Source organism: Oncorhynchus gorbuscha, linkage group LG26 (genome assembly GCF_021184085.1).
Source record: "Oncorhynchus gorbuscha isolate QuinsamMale2020 ecotype Even-year linkage group LG26, OgorEven_v1.0, whole genome shotgun sequence".
NCBI lineage: Eukaryota > Metazoa > Chordata > Actinopteri > Salmoniformes > Salmonidae > Oncorhynchus > Oncorhynchus gorbuscha.
This window is the reverse complement of record NC_060198.1, coordinates 40829852-40854256: the sequence shown is the minus strand read 5'-3', so window position 1 is coordinate 40854256 and position 24405 is coordinate 40829852. Positions and strand designations below refer to the sequence as shown.

Below are 24405 nucleotides of genomic sequence, written 5' to 3'. Positions count from 1 at the left end.
TTACGTTGGAGGACACGGTCAATTGTGGAAATGCTCACACTGTCGATTCCCTGGAAGTATGTGTTGTCTTGTATCACTCGTTCCTGGATTTCTCTGAGTCGTATTGCATTATCTTGAAGGACCATGCCAACTATAACGGCCTCTTGCTCCCGAGTGAATATAGCTGTCCTTCCACCTGCATGTGGCAGCCTTGCAATTCTACAAAAGTAGTTCTGCAGTTACAAAACATATTCATGCAGTACAATAAATACAGTGATTCACTTTACAAATGTCTATTGAAACAGCTGCATTTAGTGTAGTACAGTAAATTTGCAATTACAAAAATACAGTAGTATCCTGTACCTGTTCTCTTCTCTGAATGTCCTTACTATGGTGGATACAGAAAATCAGCTCAAATTGGGTTGCACTCTAAGTCCTGCTTCCCTCATTGTCAGTTCATGGACAAGAACATGGTCTATAACTATTGCTCGAATTTCATCAAATATTTCCACTCTTTGTCTTCCTCTTCGTCCTCCTCGTCCTCTTTCTTGCCCTCCTCATCCTCTTCCTCCTCGTCGCCCACCTCACATACGCACTCGTCCTCGTATTCTGACATTTTTTCTTCTATCCATTCTCAGACTTTCTCCTTCCCACCTTCAACAACCTGTTTGCTCTCTGAACTGGCTTATATTGGTTGTGTCGTATAATTTGAAACAGGTTAAATCAATTTTGAGTGGTTGTGTTCAATCAATGACATGTATTCTCTATTTGTATTTGATTGTTGCCACTTGTGTTTACCAGTATGGATGACATGTGCATTAGAGTGCAGAATGTGTTTTGAGAATGAGAATGTGTTTAGAGTTTTGCTGCAAAGTCTAAGTGAGATTTGCAAATGGTGTTTTACCATGTGAAATGGTTTAAGGTATTGACAACAGACTGCATAATTAGCTAAATGAGTCCAGGCAACTGAGAACTTTGTTCAGCCAATGGGTTTTAGTGTTTTTGCAATCGAGACATCTGTCATATCTTATGCCACCTACTGGTCTCATTCTGGTCTTAAAGTCTTGTGCTACCTGCTGTTAAATCGTAGAGATGTTGGTATAGTTCTAAAAGTAATGGCCTTATACCAACAACAGAGGGAAGGAAGCAGAGTACTGAGAGACAGCGACAATCCAGTAAATGTTTGCTACCGTGAAAAAACGGAGGATAGTTTAGTTCAATCAAACGGTGCATATACAAATTTAACAACATATTTGAAAATGAAAGATTATTTGAGACAAATACTATCTACTTAGTTCTAGTTTAACCTGATATTATTATTTTCTTTGCCACTCGCGTTGACAGATGGTCCCGATTATGCCTATACGTGTGAGTGCCCGATCGCACTAACAGGAGCGCGCACGTGGCTGTCAGCAGTAGGAAATGCAGTCGATTTGTGCTAAATGTCTAACAGCAGCACGACCACACTGATTGTGAAGGACAGTTTGGAAGAAAGGAATACCATTTGGTCGTAAAATGATATACATTTGTAAGATTTAAACTCTCTGCAGTTATGTCAGAGAGTAACCCAAACAGACAGCTAGGTTAACAACACTCGCCTAACATCATTAGCCAGCAAGCTAACTAGCTAGTTTTGGGGGACATTGCGCCTCCTAACCTGCTCAGCCGTTGTCTATTTATTTTCCCTTTGTTGCCTGGACAGTCCAGCTTCTCATTGTCGTGCTTTCATTGAACGGAGGAGCTTAGCGGACCGGAACTGTGGGGGGCCCGCGGACAAACCCCCTGCCCTGGGCGTCCAGGCGGACGGATCACGTAGACACGCGGGCCGTGGGTAAGTTTACACGAGATAGTTTATATCGAGGGAAGCGGATGGGCAAGGCCGTGGACCCAATGGTCAGGCAGGGCCCCAACGTCAGGGAGGGGAGTGGACCACTAGAAAACGAAGATGCCTGTTTGGCAACAATATAATTTTCCTGTGGTTGAATTGGGAAGTTGTGTTGCTTTGAATGAGGCATCGAGAGGATATGAAAACACAATCGTTCGTTTTTAGGTAGCTATAGTAGCTAGGTAGTTAGCGTGTTTGCTGACGCGAGTTAGCAAACCAACCTGCTCAGATCAGCGAAATATAAACACAATCTTGTCCGTAATCTTGGTAGAAGAAATAAGGTACTGTATGGGTGGTTGCTAGCGAAGGTAATTTTGTCTGTCTGTTGTGTTTGTTAGTGCATGCACTTGATAGTGTTTGTGGCCACACCTGAGTTGATCGTTAGGGCCAGGCAGTCTTTTGAATGAATGTATTCTACAATGTATTTGAATTGTAGACATGTCATTGTCAACATCCAGCTCTGTAGATCGTCCGTGAATTTTCGGTGTTCGATGACACTGGATAGATATTGGGCAAAAATGAAGCGGTGGGTTTGGGTATAGTAAATAACACAGGTCAAATCATCATATTGAACAACATTAAGTGAAACCTCAGATAGACATGCATAATTCTACCTATTACTGTATTGTTACTGTATTGTGGAGATGGTGCTTGTTGAAAATACCCCAATGGGCATAATTCGAAAAATCCAAACCCATGTCCACTAACTAAATATCAAATAGAAGACAAAGAGTAGGAGGTAGGTGTGTAATGAATGGCCAATGTCCTCTTTCAGATATAGGGAACTGTTTGTTTAATTTTAGCTGGTTTTCATTGTCTGTTATTAGAATCTTCCCCACTGTTCAAAACTGCAATTCCACCAATATAGTAGCCAGTAAAACTTTGGGCATTAGCCTATCTCTCAAATAATGTCCATGATTTTGAAATATACAGCCAACTTCTTCATTTAACATTGTGGAAGCAAAGTCTTTGTTTTTTGGTGAAAAACTTGTCTGAAAAGTGTGGGGCAGGGACTGATGGCCTCAGTATTATTTATTATCATCAGTCCAATGTAATTTACTCTAATACACTATGGAAATGTGGAGAGGCTGTTTCCATGTGATCATGATTAAGAGTTTTGTTAACTTTGGTTTCTCATGAAACCTTTCTGTCTTCTCTTTCCATCTGTCAAGGAGAAAATAAAGAGGCGCCATGGCCGAAATCTCCGCCCTAATCCCCTCACCTCCAGCTATAGGTGACACACATGCTGCCCCCTCCTTCCCCATACCCTCTACTGCCCCCCCTCCTCCCAGCAGCACCACCTCAGAGCCCCCAAAGGAGAACCCAATCCCCAAGTCCTCTCTGTACCGTGACAAAGCTTCTCTGACATTAACTGTACCAGGAGAGACGCTTCCTTCTCACCCTCCTTCTCCCAAGAGAGGGGGGAGAGGACCTCCACCGAGTCCCCCCAAACGCGTCTCATCGGCATTAACTCCAGAGACTCCAGTGCCCCCACCTCTAATACCCCCAGAGAGACCTGCCCCCTTACCTGTAATAGCCCTAGATACTCCTGCCATCCCACCTGTAGATGTAGCATTGTGGCAGAGGGAGGGAGTGAAGGAGACATACATGGGGGCAGGGGCCAGCCCAGTGTTGGCTGTAAAGCAGGAAGTGAGTAACCCAGGGGGCAAGGAGCTGTTGAATGCCCCCTTACAGGGCCCTACACAGGCCCACAGCGAGCAAGAGGTACAGGGGGTAACACAGCAGACTACCAGCCCCTCCTCCTGTCTTAATCTCACCCCTAATCTCTACCCCAGTGTTCATGTCACTGTGAACACTAATCCTGCTACTGATTATGCTCAGCCTCAGTCTATGGTGGAATCTCCCCCTCCTCCTGCCCCCACTTACACTCCCCCTCCTCCTGCCCCCACTTACACTCCCCCTCCTCCTGCCCCCACTTACACTCCCCCTCCTCCAGACTACACCCAAGCAGCTGCAGCCCCTGAAGCACAAAATCGTCAGCCACCAGAAGAAAGCCAAAACCCTCCCACACTGGACACCCCCAGCCTGTCTCCCATACCTGAGACCTCAAGCCAATCTCCCAGAAGGGCAGAGCTACCCAACACCCCCTCCAGAGCAGGGCACACCAGCCCCCCAGTGATCCAGGAACCTGTCTCCCTCTCCCTGCCCTACCCCAGAGCCCCAGCCCCAGACACCCTCAGCTACTTGGAGTCAGCCAGCATGATGTCAGGGACCCTGGAGTCTCTGTCTGGCCTGGGGGAGGATGGAAGCTCTATTGGGTCAGACTCAGAGATCAACGGCCTGGCTGTCAGACGCACTGACAAATATGGCTTCCTCGGCGGGACCCAGTACAGCGAGGGCAGGTGGGCATGGTAAAACAAAAACACACCCTCACTCTATGCACACACCCATGTAAAATACACATCTATTGTGTCTTCACTCTGACTGTAGATGGGCAATTACACTGGTTTGTTTTTTCTCTCTTAAAGAAAATTATATTTGTCACATGCGCCGACAACAACAGTTGTAGTAGACTTCACCGTAAAATGCTTACTTACTAGTCCTTAACCAACAGTGCAGAGTAAAAATGAAAAAAAGCTAAACATTTGCTAAATAAACTAAAGGAAAAATAGTAACACAATAAAATAACTATAATAAGGTTATATACAAAGGGTATTGAGTCAATGTGCAGGGGTATGAGGTAATATGTACATAGGGGTATAGTGACTATGCATGGATCTAAACAGAGGGTAGCAGAAGCATAGTGGGAAGGGATATGTGTATGTGTAGTGTCAATATGCATGTGTGTGTTGGAATGTCAGTGTAGTATGTGTGAGTGTATGGTTGAGTCCAGTGAGTGTACATAGTCTGTGCAAAAATGTAAAATGAACAAAAGGTGGTCAATGCAAATTACTCCGGGTAGCCATTTGATTAACTGTTAAGCAGTCTTATGGCTTGGGGGTAGAAGCTGTTATGGAGCTTTTTGGTCCCAGACTTGGTGCTCCAGTACCGCTTGCCGTGCGATAGCAGAACTCTATGACTTGGGGGGCTGGAGTCTTTGACAATCAACAGTCTTTCCTGGCTTGGTCATCTTCTCCGAGTCACCCATCTTGCCCAAGTGATCTCTCCCTCCCCACACTTTCTGTCCAGTCCTCCCTATATCCACTCTAAACTTATCGGTCTGTCCTTCATCTCTCCTTTGTGTGACTCAGATAGATAGTGCTGAGAGAGCTTTTGTGACACAATATGTACTGACTGTGCCTCGCCCAGCCACTCATTTCCCTCTCTTTCTGGAGGACGTATCTTGCCCCTCCCCTCGGACAGTCTCTCTAAGTGCACTTCCTCTTCTGTTTTATTGATTTAGTTTGGTATTGATTAAGCCTGTTCCCCTTCAGGTTCATTATCAAAGGGTGTCTGTGTGAGAGAGTAGTGTAGGACAGAAATATTGTAAATTAGCATATAATATGAAGTATAATATAAATCTGTAGATGAGTATTCATTTTAAAGAATCTCAGGTCGCACAGCTTCCATTTAAAACAACTCTAGCTCCTGTTTGAAATCTAATGAATGACCATGACCCTGTGGCTGCATCCAATCTTAGGATATCTGTATTTAGATAAGCAGTTTTTTTTATCCAGAACAAAAATGTGTTAAGTGGTGGGCATGGCAGGGGTCGTGACAGTGGGCGCAGTCAGCCCGTCAGTGGGGATGAATTTTAGAGGCCCCCAATTTTTTATATTTTTAAGACAATTTTCTGCATTGCTCCAAACTCCTCCATGGCACCGAGAGACATTTTTTGCTGTTTTAAATCTACTTTCCTGCAATTCTACATATTCTGCCTTGGAGCTAAGAACATTTTTGTAGTTTAAGGTGAATTACCTGCAATTCTATGCATTTTGCCATTTCTAATGTGTGTTCTTTTGCTCAAACATAATAACAAAGTTGATACTGTTCAATTAAATGTTTTTGTAATTTTAGCTTTTATTTTGCTGATGTTAGTTCTCAAAGATTCTATTATAAAAAATAATATATATATATGAGGTCTATCTTTTCTACGTACTTTGTAGAGGAATTTTTAGAGAGGGGTAAAGAAAGATTTTGTTTCGGGCGCCAGGCAGGTATTAACCATGCTGAAAGGAAAAGAGTAGGATAGAGTACCACTACCAGATCCACACACATCAGCAGAAGAGACTGCCTAGAGTGTAGCCTGTTTGCCAGATAGCCAGTGGAGAGAAAAGATAAGGCACCATATAAAATGCATGTCACAGCACAGGGGTAACCCAACCAAATAATAATGGCAGAGCAATTTAGAGGCAACTTCATAGAAACAATTGACAAGAAAGAACCCAGTCATCAACATTAGATGATTTGCAATATTCTGCATTACCTCAGAGGGGGGGCGGTATGAATGAGTGTGTGTTCATAGACAATACAAAGAAGGCCTTAAAATGCCTAAAAATCTTCTTGGCCAAATGTAAATGGTCCCACACACAATCGATCTTAAACACTTGATCGACTTAAACACGTTACAACTAAGCATGCTGAAAATAAACAATACTTCTGCAGAGTTGCACACACTGTCAAACTTCCGCGCCAACTGAGAGTTCTTCACAGAGAGCCGGAAGAGCTATCGTTATTTTCTCCTGACTGCTGATGCGCTCTTAAAGTGGCAGGGCATGGTGAAGACTCCATGCAGGATTTTGCCAAAGCCTGTAGAAACAGAGAGGATGCAGATTTTGGCAGGTTCAGATTTCTCCTACACTAAACCAGGGAAGTCCCCCTCCAAGAAGAGTTCCTGCAGGTGTTGTTTTTGCCTCCTCTGCGGTAGGGTAGTAGGGCTTTAGGTCAACAACATGCACCGTCCTGACATCTTCCCAAGTGTCCTCCAAACAGACTAAGTAGTTCACCGGCCCCAACTGCTGCACCACACAGTATGGATCTTTCCATCTTGAAGCTAGCTTGGCAGTGGACTGTTTGGAAGCCTTTGACAGATGATAACAGACCCAGACATGAGACTGGTGGGAAACTCTCGTCTATGTTTGTCATAGTTTCTGACCTGTCGTTGTTTGGCTTTGATTCTGCTGGCCTCCACTCTGGCTAGCAATGTGTGGTGCTGTTGGACTGCATGAAATGCTGGGCAGTCAGGTGAAATGTTGGAACTGTGCAAGACTCAATCCATCTGACCCCAGAAATCTACTGGACTGTGGATTTCAGTGCAAAGCGAACCTCAGGAAGATGCTGATCCCACCTTGTGTGCTGATTCCCCCCTCGAATGAAGCAATCATCTCCTTCAAGGTGCGGTTTACCCTCTCGGTCAGGTTGGTCTGAGGATGGTAGGCCGTGGTCAGTTGCCAGCTACACCCCAGTAGGTACTGAGCTCTTTGTAGATTCCTGATATGAACTGCGGACCTCGGTCAGGGAGAATTTGGTCTGGAATCTGGTAAAGACACCTCTTCGCAGAATTAGAGCAATGGCGGATACAGTGGCTTTGCGGAGGGGAAACGACTCCAACAAGTGTGTGTGGTAGTCCACTACCACCAATAAAAATTCCTTCCCAGTTGGGAGGAAAAGGTCCCATGAGGTAAATTCCCAGCACTCCATTGGGATGGTTCACCATGTCTGCTGCAGTTTCCAGGCATGTCTGCCAATGTCTGGTTTGTATTTCTGGCAGACATATTTCTGTGTACGAACTTCTTGGTATCAACCCGTAAGCCTGGCCAGTAAGCCACCCCCTGTAATCTTCGGTAGGTCTTGTAAACTCCAAGATGGCCACACATGGGGTTGGCATGATAAGCTTGGATCATTTGGTCAGTCAATGTCGAGGGGATGAAGACGTGGTAATGGGTGCTATGTGTTCCATCACCTCCCAGAGTTTTTCGATACACTTTATCCTGAATTATGCTGAACATCTAATTGAAGCGACTCTTCAAGTCTTCTTCAGACAGACTCTTGTGGATCGCCATGGTGGCGGCATCATTCTGCTGTGCTCTCCACACACTCTGATCATCCAGATGAAAGGAATAATCCAGACACTTAGCACCAGTGTAAGTGCTGCCCAATGGAGGACAAACATTGGCAGTCTCAGTAATCCGATCTGGTTTAAGTCGTTTACGTTGACAGTGGAAGCGTTTTTCCATCCTGAAAATATATTTCAATTATATATAAAAAATAATAATTAGGTGCCCTGCCCAAGGATTTCAATGGCAGAAAAATCCCAGGAAAGCAATAAATATACTGTCTTACATGCCTAGTGTGGTTGACATGCATGTGTGTCTTGGTGTTGTTAACTCTTTCTCCATGTGTTACAGTGATAAGGACATCAGAGTTGATGTAGCACGGCAGAGAGAGCTGAAATGGCTGGACATGTTCAACAATTGGGACAAATGGGTCTCAAGACGCTTCCAAAAGGTACTTAGCTACTTCTATGTATGGTATGAGATTGTATATCTATTACATACATTGTATGTGAGTATAACATAAGTGTATGTGTGTGTTCCAGGTGAAGTTGCGCTGTAGGAAGGGGATCCCCTCTTCTCTCAGGGCTAAAGCCTGGCAGCTGCTGTCCAACAGCAAGGAGCTCCTGGACTCCAACCCCGGCAAGTTTGAGGTACTGCCACTAACCCACACCCTTTCTGTCTTCATACTCACACTTCCACTATGCAAAACATGTCTATTGTGAAGCAGACACTCAATAAAGACTAACTCTGCCTATGTACTCTTCACCCATTCAAATCCAAGGCCATCATTCCTAAAGCCTCTATTTAGGGTCATTGTAGTCAAAATATCACTGTAATCAAAAGAACATATTTGAGTACAGAAGTTCTTCAATGACCTCTAGGTAGACAGACTAACTGGAACATAAGTTAATGTGATGGGGAGGAGTTGTGGCTCGTTCGACCAGTTAGATCTCCAGGGGTGTTTATTAGGGGGCGCAGAGACCTCCCCAGCTCTAAGCCTCTTATCCTGGGCAGTAACCCAGCCTGGCTGGGTCTACCTTCACAGACCTGGGGGTCTGGACAGATCATATCAGATAAACCCTTTTTCCTTCCCTTTCTCTGCTTTCACTCTGACACAGACATGCTTTGTTAAAGGCCTAGTTATACTCAGTCCTGTTCCATATTATGCTGCTCCAACTAGATATGTTGCTTTAAAGTTGCTCAATTAGATATGATCTGAACATTTCTTTCTCTCTTAATCTCTGTAGGAGTTGGAGAGGGAGCAGGGAGACCCTAAATGGTTGGACATTATAGAGAAGGACCTGCATAGACAGTTCCCCTTCCATGAGATGTTTGCTGCTCGCGGTGGACACGGGTAAGTGACCATGCTTTACTGACGTATAATAGGATTTGTTCAGTCCATGTAGAGCACGTTGACATGTACAATAAAAATGTACTTTGAGTGCATGTGTGCTAACTGTCTGTTCTCTTCTGGTGTGGCCTCCAGGCAGCAGGATCTGTACCGGGTACTGAAAGCCTACACAGTGTACAGACCTGAAGAGGGATACTGCCAGGCCCAGGCCCCAGTGGCTGCTGTCCTGCTCATGCACATGCCTGCAGAGGTGAGGGTCTGCTGGGGGACACAGAGAGAGGGAGGGGGACTGTGGAGGAGACTGGGAATGGGAACAATGTTCTAGAATGATGAAGTAGTGGGATGGGGCTAGGTGCTTATAATGTGTATATTCCCAACTTGCAGCATGCCTTCTGGTGTCTGGTGCAGATCTGTGAGACGTACCTGCCTGGATATTATAGTGCTGGATTGGTGAGTGAACGAACACACACACACACACACACTGTATCTTCTTCTTCGGTGTACACTGAGCCGACTCATCATTGTTTTAGGAAGCAATCCAGTTGGATGGAGAGATCTTCTTCTCTCTGCTACGTCGTGTCTGTCCCATGGCCTACCGTCACCTGAAGAAGTTTAAGATAGACCCCATTCTCTACATGACCGAGTGGTTCATGTGTGTCTTCTCACGCACCCTGCCGTGGTCCTGTGTGCTACGTGTGTGGGACATGTTCTTCTGTGAGGGTAAGACACACACACACACAGTGCACATGATGCTGTGGCTAACTATTAGCTAACTGTGCTGTTTTCTAGGAGTGAAGATAGTGTTCCGTGTGGGCCTGGTGCTGCTCAAGCAGATGCTTGGCTCGGTGGATAAACTGCGGGAGGTCCAGGGCATGTACGAAACCATGGAGCGCCTCCGGAACATCCCACCTGAGTCTGTCAGAGAGGACCTATTGGTGCAGGAGGTGAGACTGTAAACAGTGTTTACAGACATACATGTGTTCTCTAAACATACTCCTACTCTGACTCATTGACACGAGTCAAATGAGTCAACTGACGTTTCACTGTCTGTGTGTCTAAATCTGGTTTGATGACTTCCTCTGTATGTCTCTGTCTGTGTGTAGGTGGTGTCCCTGGCAGTGACCGAGGCTCTGATCGAGAGGGAGTGCAGTATTCAGGTAAGGAAGTGGAGGGAGTCCAGGGGCGAACTGACCCACCAGCCTGTCCGACGGCTCCACGGGACACGGGACATCCACGAGCACAAGCGTCGGGCCTCCGCCATCAGCTCCGGCGGTAGCTTCTCCTTCCTGGGGTCCATCCCCCCTCCAGGGCCTCTCAGGGCCTCCTCCAGCCTGCTCTCCCTCCCCGGCTTCCGCAAGTCCAAAACCCCCTTCCGTTCTCAGAAGATGGGCTCCTTCTCTGGGGCCTCTGGGATGGAGGCCATGCAGCGACAGAACCCCTCAGCGGCAGCTTCAAGCCCACCCAGAGGCCCCGCCCACAAACCACCCATGTCTAGTGGCTCTGTAGCTAGGGCGCCTGCCTCTCAGAGTCCTTTGGTTGGGTCTGGTCCAGGCCCCTCTTCTGGCCCAGCCCAGACCCCAGCACAGAGCCAGCCTGGTGCATCAGCCCCAGTACACCATACACCACCAAACACCCTCTCCCCCAAAGTTACTTCTGAGCAGATCACACCCACCATCCCATCACCCACCGCTAACAACACGCCTCTGCCCCCGTTCCCAGACGGAGGGAGAGGAGGAGGAGGAGCAGCAGCAGCTACAGGAGGAGAGGATGACAGGAAGAAGAAGAGGAGCAAGGAAGACAAGAAGAAAGAGAAGGAGGAGGAGAAGAGGAAAGAGAAGGAGAAGAAGAAGGACAAAGCAGACAAGGAGAGCCAGAAGAAGGAGAAGGAGCGGGCAGAGAAAGAGAAGAAAAAGGAGAAGGGGGGGAAGAAAAAGGACAGAGGGGGAGGAGAGGCAGAGGAGAAGAATGGAGCCACAGCACCAAGAGATTCTGCCTAGTTTCTCCTGTTTTCCTTCAGAAAGTTAAACGGAGAAGGAAAAAAAGAGGACATGGAAACAAAAGACCCCCAGAAGTAGAACGAGAGAGAGAAAAGGAGAAGGCCTCCTGTATAGTGCATCTTGAGGACTACATATAGTCAGGAGACATCTGGATCATGGTTTTATTAGCACCCCAGGGGTCACCCCCCCATACAACCTCCCCCCATGCTTTCTTCATCAATGAGTTTGAATAATTAAGATGGGACACATTTCCTTTTGCAACTGGAGAATTTTCTGTGTGGTTCACAATGGATCTCCCAAGATCACACAACTGTTTTCTCATTTAGTTTATTATTTTATTTCATTTTTATCAGACTATAGCCGGTGGACAGACAAGCCGTTGGACATAGAGTAGGTGGGAGTTATAGATTGGGTGTAAATAGAACATCCTAAATCCATGTAGGACCCTTGAGTCGTTCCCCATAATGCCCTGTCTGTCCAGTTTGTGGTCAGATGTCCAACCGGAATGCCTGCAGATAAAAGTAAACAATTTAAAAAAATATCTCAAACCCAGGCACTGAAGACCGTGATTGCTGGTAGTACTCTGGTATTTGGATGTCTGGGAGGACCTATTTATTGTAGTGTTAAGTGTTGTGTGAGTGTGTGCCTTAGTAGCGTAGTGAGCTGAGTTACCGTTTAATATTGCCACCCATTTTCTCTGCTCTTTCTCTCATGTCTTTGTCTTCCTCTTTATTGAGTTGCTTGTTTTCTCCCCCCTTTCTCTCATCTCTTGATCTCTAGTCCTCTGACCAGTGACTAAAGGTAAATGGAGAGATGTACACTGCGATAGGGAGGGTTTGTAAGGAGAGGGAGAAATTAACATGACATTCTGAGCCTTGACAGACAGACATGCATGGATCAGGGTGGCACCTCCCTAACAACACAGAGTGATTTAATTTTAGAATGTAATTTTTTTTTTTTGTCTTTTCAAGTTTCTCTTGAGTGTGTTTATAGTGGGAGATGATAATAGATACTAGTAGTTTAACGAGGGAGGGTCCTTCTGCATTCAATGACAACTCTGAATCTGCCCGTCAGACCAAATGTCCATCTATTATTTTTCTTCTTGTGATAAATTAAATAATATATATTTTATTTAGCCAAATAGTAATAAGGGTGAGGCTTTTAGTAAATTAACCCATTGGAATGTGATCTATTTAGAGTGATTTGAGAAACTTAAGTTGGCCACTCCTGTTTGATAGGTAGGTAGGTTGTTGAATCTCATCTGGATAGTTCATACAGAATGATAGAGGCCTCTAGTGGCCAAAGGGCTGTTTTAGCATGAGCAGGGCCATGAGTGCTTCCACCATTTGAATGTAGTCAACATGGTGGGACTTCCAACTTCATTGACCGATCCCTACTGGTGACCCTGTTGGAGTTGTGCAACCAGGTCATCAGGGGGGGGGATCAGCCAATCGGGAAGAAGAAAATTGACTACTTTGAAATGGAGATTGCCTGAATGAAGCTGTCACAGATGCTATAATGGCACAGATACAATGATGAGGCCTATTTCCATCTCTATGGGATAGTTTCACCTCGTACACCTGCGCCTTTAGGACCCATAGGAAGCCACTTGGTGCTGGGCGGGTCAGGCTTGCCAATGTAGCATTAACCTCTGAACTCTGACCTTCGGGCTATGATGTATTTATGTACAAAGTTGGTTAATTTAATCAGATATTATATATGTATTCTTTATTTTGGATCTGACTGCTATTTTTCTATGCGAGTAAAGTACACCTGGTTAACTGGAAGGATGGCTGGCGATGTGAAGCCCAGTTTAAGGAGGATAATGTTAAGTATGGTTTTTTTTTAGATACTGGTATGGCTGTTTTGATTTCATTATTGCACATTTGTCCTCATCTTCTAAGATAACAAATCCTGTTTTTATGTCATTTCATATTTCAAGTTTACTGTGGTAGCTATGGATAATGTTAGGTCCACAATTCTCCATTTACCTTATTACAGTATTAAACCTGACAGTGGTTGAAGAACAGGGGAATGACCATCAACCAATCAACTAAGATTCACATGAGTATTTTAGATATGACATAATTTGAGTGAGCTGAAGGTCATAAAGTACTGTATAAGAAACTGGGAGGCATTTAGTCAACTCTGACAAGGGTTGTAAATTGAAGATATGAAGTTGTCTGTCTTTGCTAGTATGTTGTAACCAACCACCATGATGATGTTTTAATAACTCCCTAACCCACTCACACAGTGTTATGTAACGTATCTATACTGTACATTAGATGGATAGTGTCGGTTAGTTACTGTAACACCATTCCTTGGTGGAACCCGTTGATTCTCAACACTGATTCTCTGTACTGTTTTTGTAGAAGAGGAGGGTCTTCAGTGTAATCTTAGCCAAAATGTCCTTTTTGTCCACTATTTGTCTTTTTTCCCAACTCGTGTTATTTTTTGAAGCCTCTGCTTTCCCTCTTCTTCCTCCATATTTTGCTTCGTCTTCTCAGAGTCACTTGGATCAGAGTCGGCGAAGATGACCTGAACATGTTTATGCAAACCTTACTGTTCACTAAGCATGTTGTCAAATAGCAGCACTGACGGCCAGCAATGCCACTGCTGAGATCAGTAGTTTTCATGGTAATAATTAGAAGTTGGAGAACCCTGAGAATGCTACAGAACCAATCAGGATAGAGCAATATTTATCCAAGCAGGCCCTGGTTTCATCCAATTGGGTAGGCTCCTTAAGGTCCTCAATTCTATGTTGAGTCATCAAGAGGTTGTGACAGTCATCCTGTCATTGCTCCCAAATTGATCTGGATCTGGAATCAGTCCTCACGCCTGAAATAGCCAGGATGAGTCAACAGAGACATTTAGGTCCTGAGTGGATTTCTGCATTGGTCCTGAAATCCTTGAGCTTGATTGCTTTTAATCGGGAGTGTCCCACTGATTAGATTTTTTAAAAGGTTGTTGCTGTTATGTTTTTCCATTTTGTCATGGTTCCTCCCCAACTGTATATCTTTTGTTGTTTTAAGTTTACATGGAACTGTTATTGGTGGAAAAATAAAATCCTAGATAATGAAATGCATTCCTTAACTGCAGAAAATCTACACATGATGTATTTCATTAATAATGATAATGACAGTTGTGATGAATAATAAACCATAATATATTAAAGAACCCTGCTCTGCCTTGCATTCTTGTTTCATATTGATTTAGCCCACATTCTCCCAATGAGCTGTGCATGAACATTTTATTCCATTCTGGAAAAACCTCATATTTCAGACAATCTATCATCCAGCAGGGGGCAGTAAAGATGTATGATTGCTGTCTTTACAAATGGGCCTAGTCTGCGGATAAGATTTTGGTGGTCTCAGACAATTTGTATTTCTTCCCCCAATGCACACAGCACAGGAAATACACCCACACCAGCCCTGTTGTTTCTCAATCCCACTCTACCAGAACCACTCATGAACAGAGACACTAGTGTACAAAAGATAAGAGCTTTTATTCACAGTTAGTCCCTTTTTATTCGTTACAGAGGAGTTTCTGGCAGACTAAAGCTAGTCCAGGTGCAGAAAACAAAGGAGCTTATAGAAAACAAAGAGGTAGAAGTAAAGGAGGAAAGGGAGGAGGGAAAGGAGGGGAAGACGAGTGTTTTCTTTGGGTCCTTTCTCTTCTCTCGAGCAGCCTTTCACTTCTTGAGAAAAACGTAGCCGTCACTTTAAGGAGACCATGTTTTTCTCTAGCCTCATTCCTTCTTAGAATATCTCCTATTTTCCCACCTTATCTACAGGAGATAACATCTACAATATTTATAGAACGATATCCCTCTGTTTGGTTTATTTGCCCACCTGAGGGTTAAATTAAGGGGGAGTGAAAGGACTTCCAGGTCTAACCTCAGCTGTTGCAGCCGAGGCAAAGACTGGTGCTCAGTTTCACCTTGGGGTTTACACATCCATACCACAGCAGTGGAATATGACTTGCTGTGTGCATTTCTTCTAACAGAGAGACTGGGGAAACAACCAATGGTAGGAGTAAGAGATGAAAAGGAGGAAGAGGGTTAAGGGAAGGGAAAGCGGATGAGAAAGAGATGGAGATGTTAAAAGATCATTTTTATTGAAAATAATCCCATATCCCCACGAACAAACATAGACAACCCATGAGCACCCGCTCTCACACAAATGTCTTGAGTGGAGACGGGTCTTTTAGAGAATTTGTGTGAGTGAGAGACAGAGCACACGAGTACACATAAAGAGAAGGAAGGTATGAGAGAATAGAAGGAAGAAGAGAGGAGCAGGAAGGTAGAATGACAAGGGAGGCTGTTTTCTTTTCTTCTGTCTGTTTCATTACTCCTCCTTCTCCTCTCCGTGTGTGATGACGTAGCAGATCTGCTTGTAGTCTACGTTGCCGGCCACATCTGGGGGGAAGGCAGCCCACAGGTTCTTCATCTGAGGGGAGGAGAAGGAGGGTCAGCCACTCGCCAAGTCAAGGGACAACGAGAGATCATGATGATATTCAAACTGAATGATTAGAAATGTATTCACCTCCTCTGCAGAGAACCTGTCGCACTGAGTGGTCAGGAGTTCCTGAAGGCTAGAGAGAGAGGGAGACAAAGTCAGAAACATTCATGAAGCTGTGGATTCTGTTATGGAGTGCACTCATTACTACAACTCATACTACTACTCATTACTGTAAAATAAGGAAGGGAATATTCTCACAATTCCTGCTTGATGAAACCGGTAGCATCGGGGTCCAGGACCTTGAAAGCACTAACGATGACATCCTCGGGATCAGCCCCTGAGACACACAGAGCGTCAGTCAGGCATGTTACACTGACAGCAAGACACATGCAATGTCCTCAGATATGGGAGTGTACTTAGAAAGCCACTCACACTTTGAAGCGATTATAACCTGGTTATAACAAGTTAGACAGTGAGCCTAACAGAGTCAAATTAAGAAATTAGGAGATGCGCAACAGAAATAAAGCAAGCAAGTAGAGTGAGTTATAGACCCACCCTTGAGCTTCTCTCCGAACATGGTGAGGAAGACGGTGAAGTTGATGGGGCCGCTGGCCTCCTTGACCATAGCTTCCAGCTCCTCATTCTTCACATTCAACTGGCCTACAGAGCAGGGAGGGAGTGGAGGTTAGCTAGAACCATAATCTATCTCTCTCTCTCTCTCTCTCTCTCTCTCTCTCTCTCTCTCTCTCTCTCTCTCACACACACACACACACACACACACACACACACACACACACACACACAGTACATATAGGACATTGTGGACATACTAAGGCACACTTTTAATAGAGACAAGTCAGTTACATATGTCCTCAGAATGTTAAAAGGTCTTAAATGTAACCCTTGCTCACCCATTGAGGCCAGCACGTCCCTCAAGTCATCCTTGCTGATGATACCGTCTCTGTTCTGGTCAATGATTGTGAAAGCCTGAGAAGGAGGGAAGGAGGGAGGGAAGAAGTGAGGAAGACAGAGAATGTCTGGCATGACATGAACACCAGTCACCAGAGTCTGCCAAGTTGTCATCCCCAGTGGGACATGGAGGAGGGTGGGTTCAGTCCTGTGCGTAGTAGGACGTGGGGGGGGTTCAATCCTGTGCGTAGTGGAACATGGAGGTGGGGGTTTCAGTCCTGTGCGTAGTAGGACGTGAAGAAGGGGGGTTTAGTCCTGTGTATAGTGGCACATGGAGGAGGGGGTTCAGTCCTGTGCGTAGTAGGACGTGGGGGGTTCAATCCTGTGCGTAGTGGAACATGGAGGTGGGGGAGAGGGGGGGGTTCAGTCCTGTGCGTAGTAGGACGTGGAGAAGGGGGTGTTCAGTCCTGTGTATAGTGGCACATGGAGGAGGGGGGGGGGGTTCAGTCCTGTGCGTAGTGGGACGTGGGTAGCATGTGCACTCCATACAACTTAGAGACACCTCTGTCAACTATGGCCATTTAAGTGTCAGGTGCTGCCTATTTATGTCACAATGCTATGTAACCCTTGTTAGGCGAGACCTAAAAAGAACTGAAGAAATTTAAATTCTTACACGTTCATTTAGGGAGAGCTCATTAAGTTACACCTGTTAAATCCTTCTTCCACTGTCCCAGCCTGTCTCTGGACCTCATCTCTTACGTCTATGAAACCCAAGAGGACCCCCATGGTTGATCTTGAACTTAAAAAAGCAGCTGGTAATCCATCTTCCTGACTCACACACATGCACACGCTCCCCCCATCCTTACAAAGTGTTAAGACGGTCCCAATGATGATGTAAGACATTCCCCAAGTGAAACTTAAGAAGTCTGTATCACATACAGCAGCAAGAATTCCCTCCGTCAAGTCTGTGCCCATATCCCTTGACAACACTTTTGAAAACACATACTATCATATACAATCTCCCACCTACTGCCAGATCCCTATTTCCTGACCTTATCCATCCTTCCATACACACAGTATCCTTCCCTACACTCCTTCCACTTTCTACCCTCCGTCTTTCATCTACATACCGTTCACCTCTCCGACCTTCCTCTCCTCATAAACAGGTACACTAACCTGCCTTCCAAACTCTAGACCTTATCAGAAGCTAAAGAAGGTGCCACCCCCACCTCTTCTGTTCCCCTCTGTCCCCACCTGTTCTCCCCCTGTCCACCCCCAGTCACCCCCCATTCATCCCCGCCCCCCTCACTGCCCTTCCCCTCTCCTCTGTGTGCAGAGTGCCAGCCAGGGCCCAGTTGTCCTGCCATACTTAAACATGCAGCCCTCAGCAGCAGAGGACTTAAGATGAGAGGTTGAGTGACAGCTGAAGGCTCAGACGAGAGGGAGGCCTGGAGAGCTTCAAAAGGTTACAGAAACTTCAGAGCTTCTCCTCATGACATTCTTTGCTTTTTTAAGTTGGGAGAGAGGGGGGGGGGCAGACAAAATAGCAACTGCACTGAGAATTTACCAATCAGAGGCCAGCCACCTAAATCTAATTTGGGGTTCGCTCCTTTAATGAAACAAGGAAAACAGTACACCATGATTGACTCATGATTATAACAGTATCAATTTAGCCGCTGTGCCTGTCTGTTTCAGCGTAAGCAACTATTTCAGCCACTCTACAGCAGAATTAGGTTACAATGAAACTGACTGGTGGCCAGACTAGAGTCACTCACTCTCAGCCCAGATAGGGAGTTGAAAGGAAATCTGTCCCATTGACATTTTAAGGTGTTGCATAGTGTGTTAAGAAATCCTCACCTCCTTGTACTCCTGGATCTGGCTCTGCTCAAACATGGAGAACACGTTGGAGGAACCGCCCTCTGCTGCTGCTCCCCTCCTCTTGGCCTTCTTTGGTGCCTGAAGGACAAACACATCAACTGCTTAACAATGGGACCTTCTAGGTCTGTTCATCCTGCAGCTGTAGCCCTCAGGAGGCCAATTAGTGACCTTTGACTTCAGTGTCAAGCTGTTCCTGGTCAGCGACAGGTGAGCGGATGTCCTTGTGTGTAGGTCCAGTGCACCGTTCCGTCTGCCATCTAGCATCTGCTATCTAGCTTTGATCTGACTATCAGTGTGATGTGGGGTGAATATGTGTGGTCCACCATTAAATCCTGCCACTATGTCTTAAATGTAGTTTAACATCCCTTACTACCTAGCTCTTGAAATGTTCTCAGAACAGTTCAGGAACATTCTTTCTCTGGCTCAGGACAGAGGAGGATGTTTTTGAATGTGGATGTAATAAAACATAAATTTTCCTCAGGTAGCTAACCTTTTACAGCATGTTTTATATAAATGTTGTTAAGAAAGTGTTAACAAAATGTTTAGATCCTGTGAATGATATTGTATATCCAGGAACAGCTTTACACAAAATGTCTAAAAATGTCACCACCCAAAAAAGTATAGTTGAGTTTTAAAAAGTTGTTCCATAATTTATTTTTCAATCTAGCAAAAAAGCTTAAAATAGAAAAACAAGAAAATCTGGAAATGCTGTGTTATTCCTGGAGGTTCCCATCGACAGCACACAGAGTAGTGGACAGGTAAGCAGTCAGAAAGTGAGGACCGGTGTTACTCACCATCTCGAGACGGTATGTATGGAGGTTTGGATGGTCAACAAGAGAAGAGACTGATGTGAAGCCGCATTAAACCCCTATCCTCGGGGGCTTATATACCTCTGTAGACCGCGCTAACTTTAGCCACAGCCTCAAGTTTGGATTTGTAGAGACAGAGAGAGAGAGAGAGGGAGGGATGAGTTTGAAGCAAAAGTTAAGCGACAGGCAGAATGAGGGACAAGCTATCACCTTACAGGAGATCAGAAATAGACCCAGGAGTCTTGGAATGAAGGGAACCCGATACAACAGGGACCAGGCCATACGTTTAGTGTCCCACGTGGACTAATATGGACATTCAGGACGTAAAAGGCTTGATGGACTGCTGGCTGGCTGGACACATCTTGGTACCGTCCCACCCCTCCATAGTCTCCATCACCATCACCCTTCAGTGTGGCACATCAACCTATCATTGACTTTAGTTTTTACATTACAATATTAAAGGCTAAAATAAACACATTTTGTGCTCTTAGTGACTTGAAATGTACATTTTTATGCATGTGCATGCATGGGTAGATATATTTCTCTGTCTACACTTTCTATGTTCATATGTCCAGCGATTTCCACAGGCAATTGAAACGGCCTTCTCACATTTTGCATGACACTGCACTGTCCAGCATGCATGTGTAATGTCATTACATAAAATACTGTCAATGCATCAATATTTTGAATATTTTGGGAACACTCTGGTACAGTGTTTGTGTATATTAGACCATGTTAATTGGTGTCGGTAGTGAGGTCTCCCATAATCCCTCTAGAGTCTAAGGGCCCGAGCCTGGGTTTCTATTAGGCTAACATATGGAGTTGTAAGATGGTTATACCAAGGACCATTCGGCTATTTCATTTTGAATTTAAGGACCTCTAGTGGTATATATCTGAGTTAATATCAAAAGGCCAAATTCAATGCTTCATTAAATAACAATAATAAAACAAATAATATCAATATATATATATATACAGTGCAGTCGGAAAGTATTCAAACAGCTTTATTCTAAAATGGATTCCATTCATTTTTCCCCCTTGTCAATCTACACACAATACCCCATAATGACAAAGAAAATAACAAAAATTATTGTTGAAAATTTAGCAAATGTATTAAACATATATATTTTTAAAATACCTTATAAGTATTCAGACCCTTTGCTATGAGACTCAAAATTGAGCTCAGGTGCATCCTGTTTCCATTGATCATCCTTGAGATGTTTCTACAACTTGATTGGCGTCCACCTGTGGTAAATTCAATTGATTGGACAAGTTTTGGAAAGCCACACTTCTGTCTATATAAAGGTCCTACAGTTGACAGTGCATGTCAAAGTAAAAACCAAGCTATGAGGTTGAAGGAATTGTCCATAGAGCTCAGAGACAGGACTGTGTCGAAGCAAAGATCTGGGGAAGGGTACCAAAGAATTCTGCAGTATTGACGGTCCCCAAGAACACAGTGGGGTGCTCTCATCTTATCTACCAACATAGACAGGGCTCTAACTCCTCTAGCTCCACAATGAAATAGGGTGCAGGCCAGGCAGCAGGCTGTTAGCCAGCCTGTCAGCTTAGTGGAGTCTGCCACTAGCACAGTCAGTGTAGTCAGCTCAGCTATCCCCATTGAGACCGTGTCTGTGTCTCGACCTGGGTTGGGCAAAACTAAACATGGCTGTGTTCGCCTCAGCAATCTCACTAGGATAAAGACCTCCTCCATTCCTGTCATTATTGGAAGAGATCGTGATACCTCACATCTCAACATAGGGCTACTTAATGTTAGATCCCTTACTTCAAAGGCAATTATAGTCAATGAACTAATCACTGATCATAATCTTGACGTGATTGGCCTGACTGAAACATGGCTTAAGCCTGATGAATTTACTGTGTTAAATGAGGCCTCACCTCCTGGTTACACTAGTGACCATATCCCCCGTGCATCCCGCAAAGGCGGAGGTGTTGCTAACATTTACGATAGCAAATTTCAATTTACAAAAAAATAAATATGTTTTCGTCTTTTGAGCTTCTAGTCATGAAATCTATGCAGCCTACTCAATCACTTTTTATAGCTACTGTTTATAGGCCTCCTGGGCCATATACAGCGTTCCTCATTGAGTTCCCTGAATTCCTATCGGACCTTGTAGTCATAGCAGGTAATATTCTCATTTTTGGTGACTTTAACATTCACGTTGGAAGAGTCCACAGACCCACTCCAAAAGGCTTTCGGAGCCATCATCGACTCAGTGGGTTTTGTCCAACATGTCTCTGGACCTACTCACTGTCACAGTCATACTCTGGACCTAGTTTTATCCCATGGAATAAATGTTGTGAATCTTAATGTTTTTCCTTACAATCCTGGACTATCGGACCACCATTTTATTATGTTTGCAATCGCAACAAATAATCTGCTCAGACCCCAACCAAGGAGCATCAAAAGTCGTGCTATAAATTCACAGACAACACCAAGATTCCTTGATGCCCTTCCAGACTCCCTCTGCCTACCCAAGGACGTCAGAGGACAAAAATCAGTTAACCACCTAACTAGATGCAGTTGCATCCCTAAAAACTAAAAACATTTCTCATAAGAAACTAGCTCCCTGGTATACAGAAAATACCTGAGCTATGAAGCTTCCAGAAAATTGGAACAGAAATGGCGCCACACCAAACTGGAAGTCTTCCGACTAGCTTGGAAAGACAGTACCGTGCAGTATCGACGAGCCCTTACTGCTGCTACACCAAACTGGAAGTCTTCCGACTAGCTTGGAAAGACAGTACCGTGCAGTATCGACGAGCCCTTACTGCTGCTACACCAAACTGGAAGTCTTCCGACTAGCTTGGAAAGACAGTACCGTGCAGTATCGACGAGCCCTTACTGCTGCTACACCAAACTGGAAGTCTTCCGACTAGCTTGGAAAGACAGTACCGTGCAGTATCGACGAGCCCTTACTGCTGCTACACCAAACTGGAAGTCTTCCGACTAGCTTGGAAAGACAGTACCGTGCAGTATCGACGAGCCCTTACTGCTGCACACCAAACTGGAAGTCTTCCGACTAGCTTGGAAAGACAGTACCGTGCAGTATCGACGAGCCCTTACTGCTGCTACACCAAACTGGAAGTCTTCCGACTAGCTTGGAAAGACAGTACCGTGCAGTATCGAAGAGCCCTTACTGCTGCTCGATCATCCTATTTTTCCAACTTAATTGAGGAAAACAAGAACAATCCTAAATTTATTTTTGATACTGTCGCAAAGCTAACTAAAAAGCAGCATTCCCCAACTGAGGATGGCTTTCACTTCAGCAGTAACAAATTCATTAACTTCTTTGAGGAAAAGATCATGAATATTAGAAAGCAAATTACGGACTCTTCTTTAAATCTGCGTATTCCTTCAAAGCTCAGTTGTCCTAAGTCTGCACAACTCTGCCAGGACCTAGGATCAAGAGAGACACTCAAGTGTTTTAGTACTATATCTCTTGACACAATGCTGAAAATAATCATGGCCTCTAAACCTTCCAGCTGCATACTGGACCCTATTCCAACTAAACTACTGAAAGAGCTGCTTCCTGTGCTTGGCCCTCCTATGTTGAACATAATAAACGGCTCTCTATCCACCGGATGTGTACCAAACTCACTAAAAGTGGCAGTAATAAAGCCTCTCTTGAAAAAGCCAAACCTTGACCCAGAAAATATAAAAAACTATCGACCTATATTGAATCTTCCATTCCTCTCAAATGTTTTTGAAAAGGCTGTTGCGCAGAAACTCACTGCCTTCCTGAAGACAAACAATGTATACGAAATGCTTCAGTCTGGTTTTAGACCCCATTATAGCACTGAGACTGCACTTGTGAAGGTGGTAAATGACCTTTTAATGGATTCAGACCGAGGCTCTGCATCTGTCCTTGTGCTCCTAGACCTTAGTGCTGCTTTTGATACCATCGATCACCACATTCTTTTGGAAAGATTGGAAACCCAAATTGGTCTACACGGACAAGTTCTGGCCTGGTTTAGATCTTATCTGTCGGAAAGATATCAGTTTGTCTCTGTGAATGGCTTGTCCTCTAACAAATCAACTGTAAATTTCGGTGTTCCTCAAGGTTCCGTTTTAGGACCACTATTGTTTTCACTATATATTTTACCTCTTGGGGATGTCATTCGAAAACATAATGTTAACTTTCACTGCTATGCAGATGACACACAGCTGTACATTTCAATGAAACATGGTGAAGCCCCTCGCTAGAAGCCTGTGTTTCAGACATAAGGAAGTGGATGGCAGCAAACTTTCAACTTTTAAACTCGGACAAAACAGAGATGCTTGTTCTAGGTCCCAAGAAACAAAGAGATCTTCTGTTGAATCTGACAATTAATCTTAATGGTTGTACAGTCGTCTCAAATAAAACTGTAAAGGACCTCGGCGTTACTCTGGACCCTGATCTCTCTTTTGACGAACATATCAAGACTGTTTCAAGGACAGCTTTTTTCCATCTACGTAACATTGCAAAAATCAGAAACTTTCTGTCCAAAAATAATGCAGAAAAATTAATCCATGATTTTGTTACTTCTAGGTTAGACTACTGCAATGCTCTACTTTCTGGCTACCCGGATAAAGCACTAAATAAACTTCAGATTAGGATTCTATACGGCTGCTAGAATCCTAATCATAATACTCCAGTGCTAGCCTCCCTACACTGGCTTCCTGTCAAGGCAAGGGCTGATTTCAAGGTTTTACTGCTAACCTACAAAGCATTACATGGGCTTGCTCCTACCTATCTCTTTGATTTGGTCCTGCAGTACATACCTACACGTACGCTACGGTCACAAGACGCAGGCCTCATAATTGTCCCTAGAATTTCTAAGCAAACAGCTGGAGGCAGGGCTTTCTCCTATAGAGCTCCATTTTTATGGAATGGTCTGCCTATCCATGTGAGAGACGCAAACTCGATCTCAACCTTTAAGTCTTTACTGAAGACTCATCTCTTCAGTGGGTCATATGATTGAGTGTAGCCTGGCCCAGGAGTGTGAAGGTCAACAAAAAGGCTCTGGAGCAACGAACCGCCCTTGCTGTCTCTGCCTGGCCGGTTCCCCTCTTTCCACTGGGATTCTCTGCTTCTAACCCTATTACAGGGGCTAAGTCACTGGCTTACAGGTGCTCTTTCATGCCATCCCTAGGAGTGGTGCGTCACTTGAGTGGGTTG

General features: G+C 44.6%; 2 protein-coding genes across 3 annotated transcripts; one reads left to right on the top strand and one right to left on the bottom strand.

Annotated features, from left to right (window-relative positions):
• The first annotated feature begins 1163 nt into the window (after nucleotides 1-1163).
• Nucleotides 1164-14346, top strand: LOC124016217 (TBC1 domain family member 10B-like). Of its 2 annotated transcripts, none has more exons than XM_046331768.1 (10): nucleotides 1164-1810; nucleotides 3037-4236; nucleotides 8173-8272; nucleotides 8364-8471; nucleotides 9069-9175; nucleotides 9308-9422; nucleotides 9557-9622; nucleotides 9703-9892; nucleotides 9962-10116; nucleotides 10276-14346. In XM_046331768.1, the coding sequence occupies exons 2-10, from the start codon at nucleotides 3056-3058 to the stop codon at nucleotides 11167-11169; spliced, it is 2916 nt and encodes a 971-aa protein (XP_046187724.1). In that variant the 5' UTR covers nucleotides 1164-1810; nucleotides 3037-3055; the 3' UTR covers nucleotides 11170-14346. The 2 variants fall into 2 exon arrangements, with proteins under 2 accessions (XP_046187724.1, XP_046187725.1); XM_046331769.1 differs by having other exon boundaries at nucleotides 1165-1810; nucleotides 3037-4227.
• A 309-nt stretch (nucleotides 14347-14655) lies between these two features.
• Nucleotides 14656-19369, bottom strand: LOC124016219 (myosin regulatory light chain 2, skeletal muscle-like). The gene is made up of 7 exons (XM_046331770.1): nucleotides 19211-19369; nucleotides 18396-18494; nucleotides 16541-16616; nucleotides 16185-16289; nucleotides 15888-15966; nucleotides 15714-15762; nucleotides 14656-15617 (listed from the first exon to the last, which is right to left on the bottom strand). Exons 1-7 carry the CDS (start codon nucleotides 19211-19213, stop codon nucleotides 15516-15518), a joined length of 513 nt encoding a protein of 170 aa, XP_046187726.1. The 5' UTR covers nucleotides 19214-19369; the 3' UTR covers nucleotides 14656-15515.
• Between the last annotated feature and the right edge of the window lie 5036 nt (nucleotides 19370-24405).

What these genes read in the sequence shown, in the direction of transcription:
- LOC124016217 (XM_046331768.1), top strand. Translation starts at nt 3,056, where the DNA reads ATGGCCGAAATCTCCGCCCTAATCCCCTCACCTCCAGCTATAGGTGAC. An exon ending in AGCGAGGGCAGGTGGGCATG is followed by an intron (nt 4,237 to 8,172) that starts GTAAAACAAAAA and finishes CATGTGTTACAG; the next exon opens with TGATAAGGACATCAGAGTTG. An exon ending in TCATGCACATGCCTGCAGAG is followed by an intron (nt 9,423 to 9,556) that starts GTGAGGGTCTGC and finishes CCCAACTTGCAG; the next exon opens with CATGCCTTCTGGTGTCTGGT.
- LOC124016219 (XM_046331770.1), bottom strand. An exon ending in GGACGTGCTGGCCTCAATGG is followed by an intron (nt 16,290 to 16,540) that starts GTGAGCAAGGGT and finishes CCTGCTCTGTAG; the next exon opens with GCCAGTTGAATGTGAAGAAT. An exon ending in GTTCGGAGAGAAGCTCAAGG is followed by an intron (nt 15,967 to 16,184) that starts GTGGGTCTATAA and finishes TGTGTGTCTCAG; the next exon opens with GGGCTGATCCCGAGGATGTC.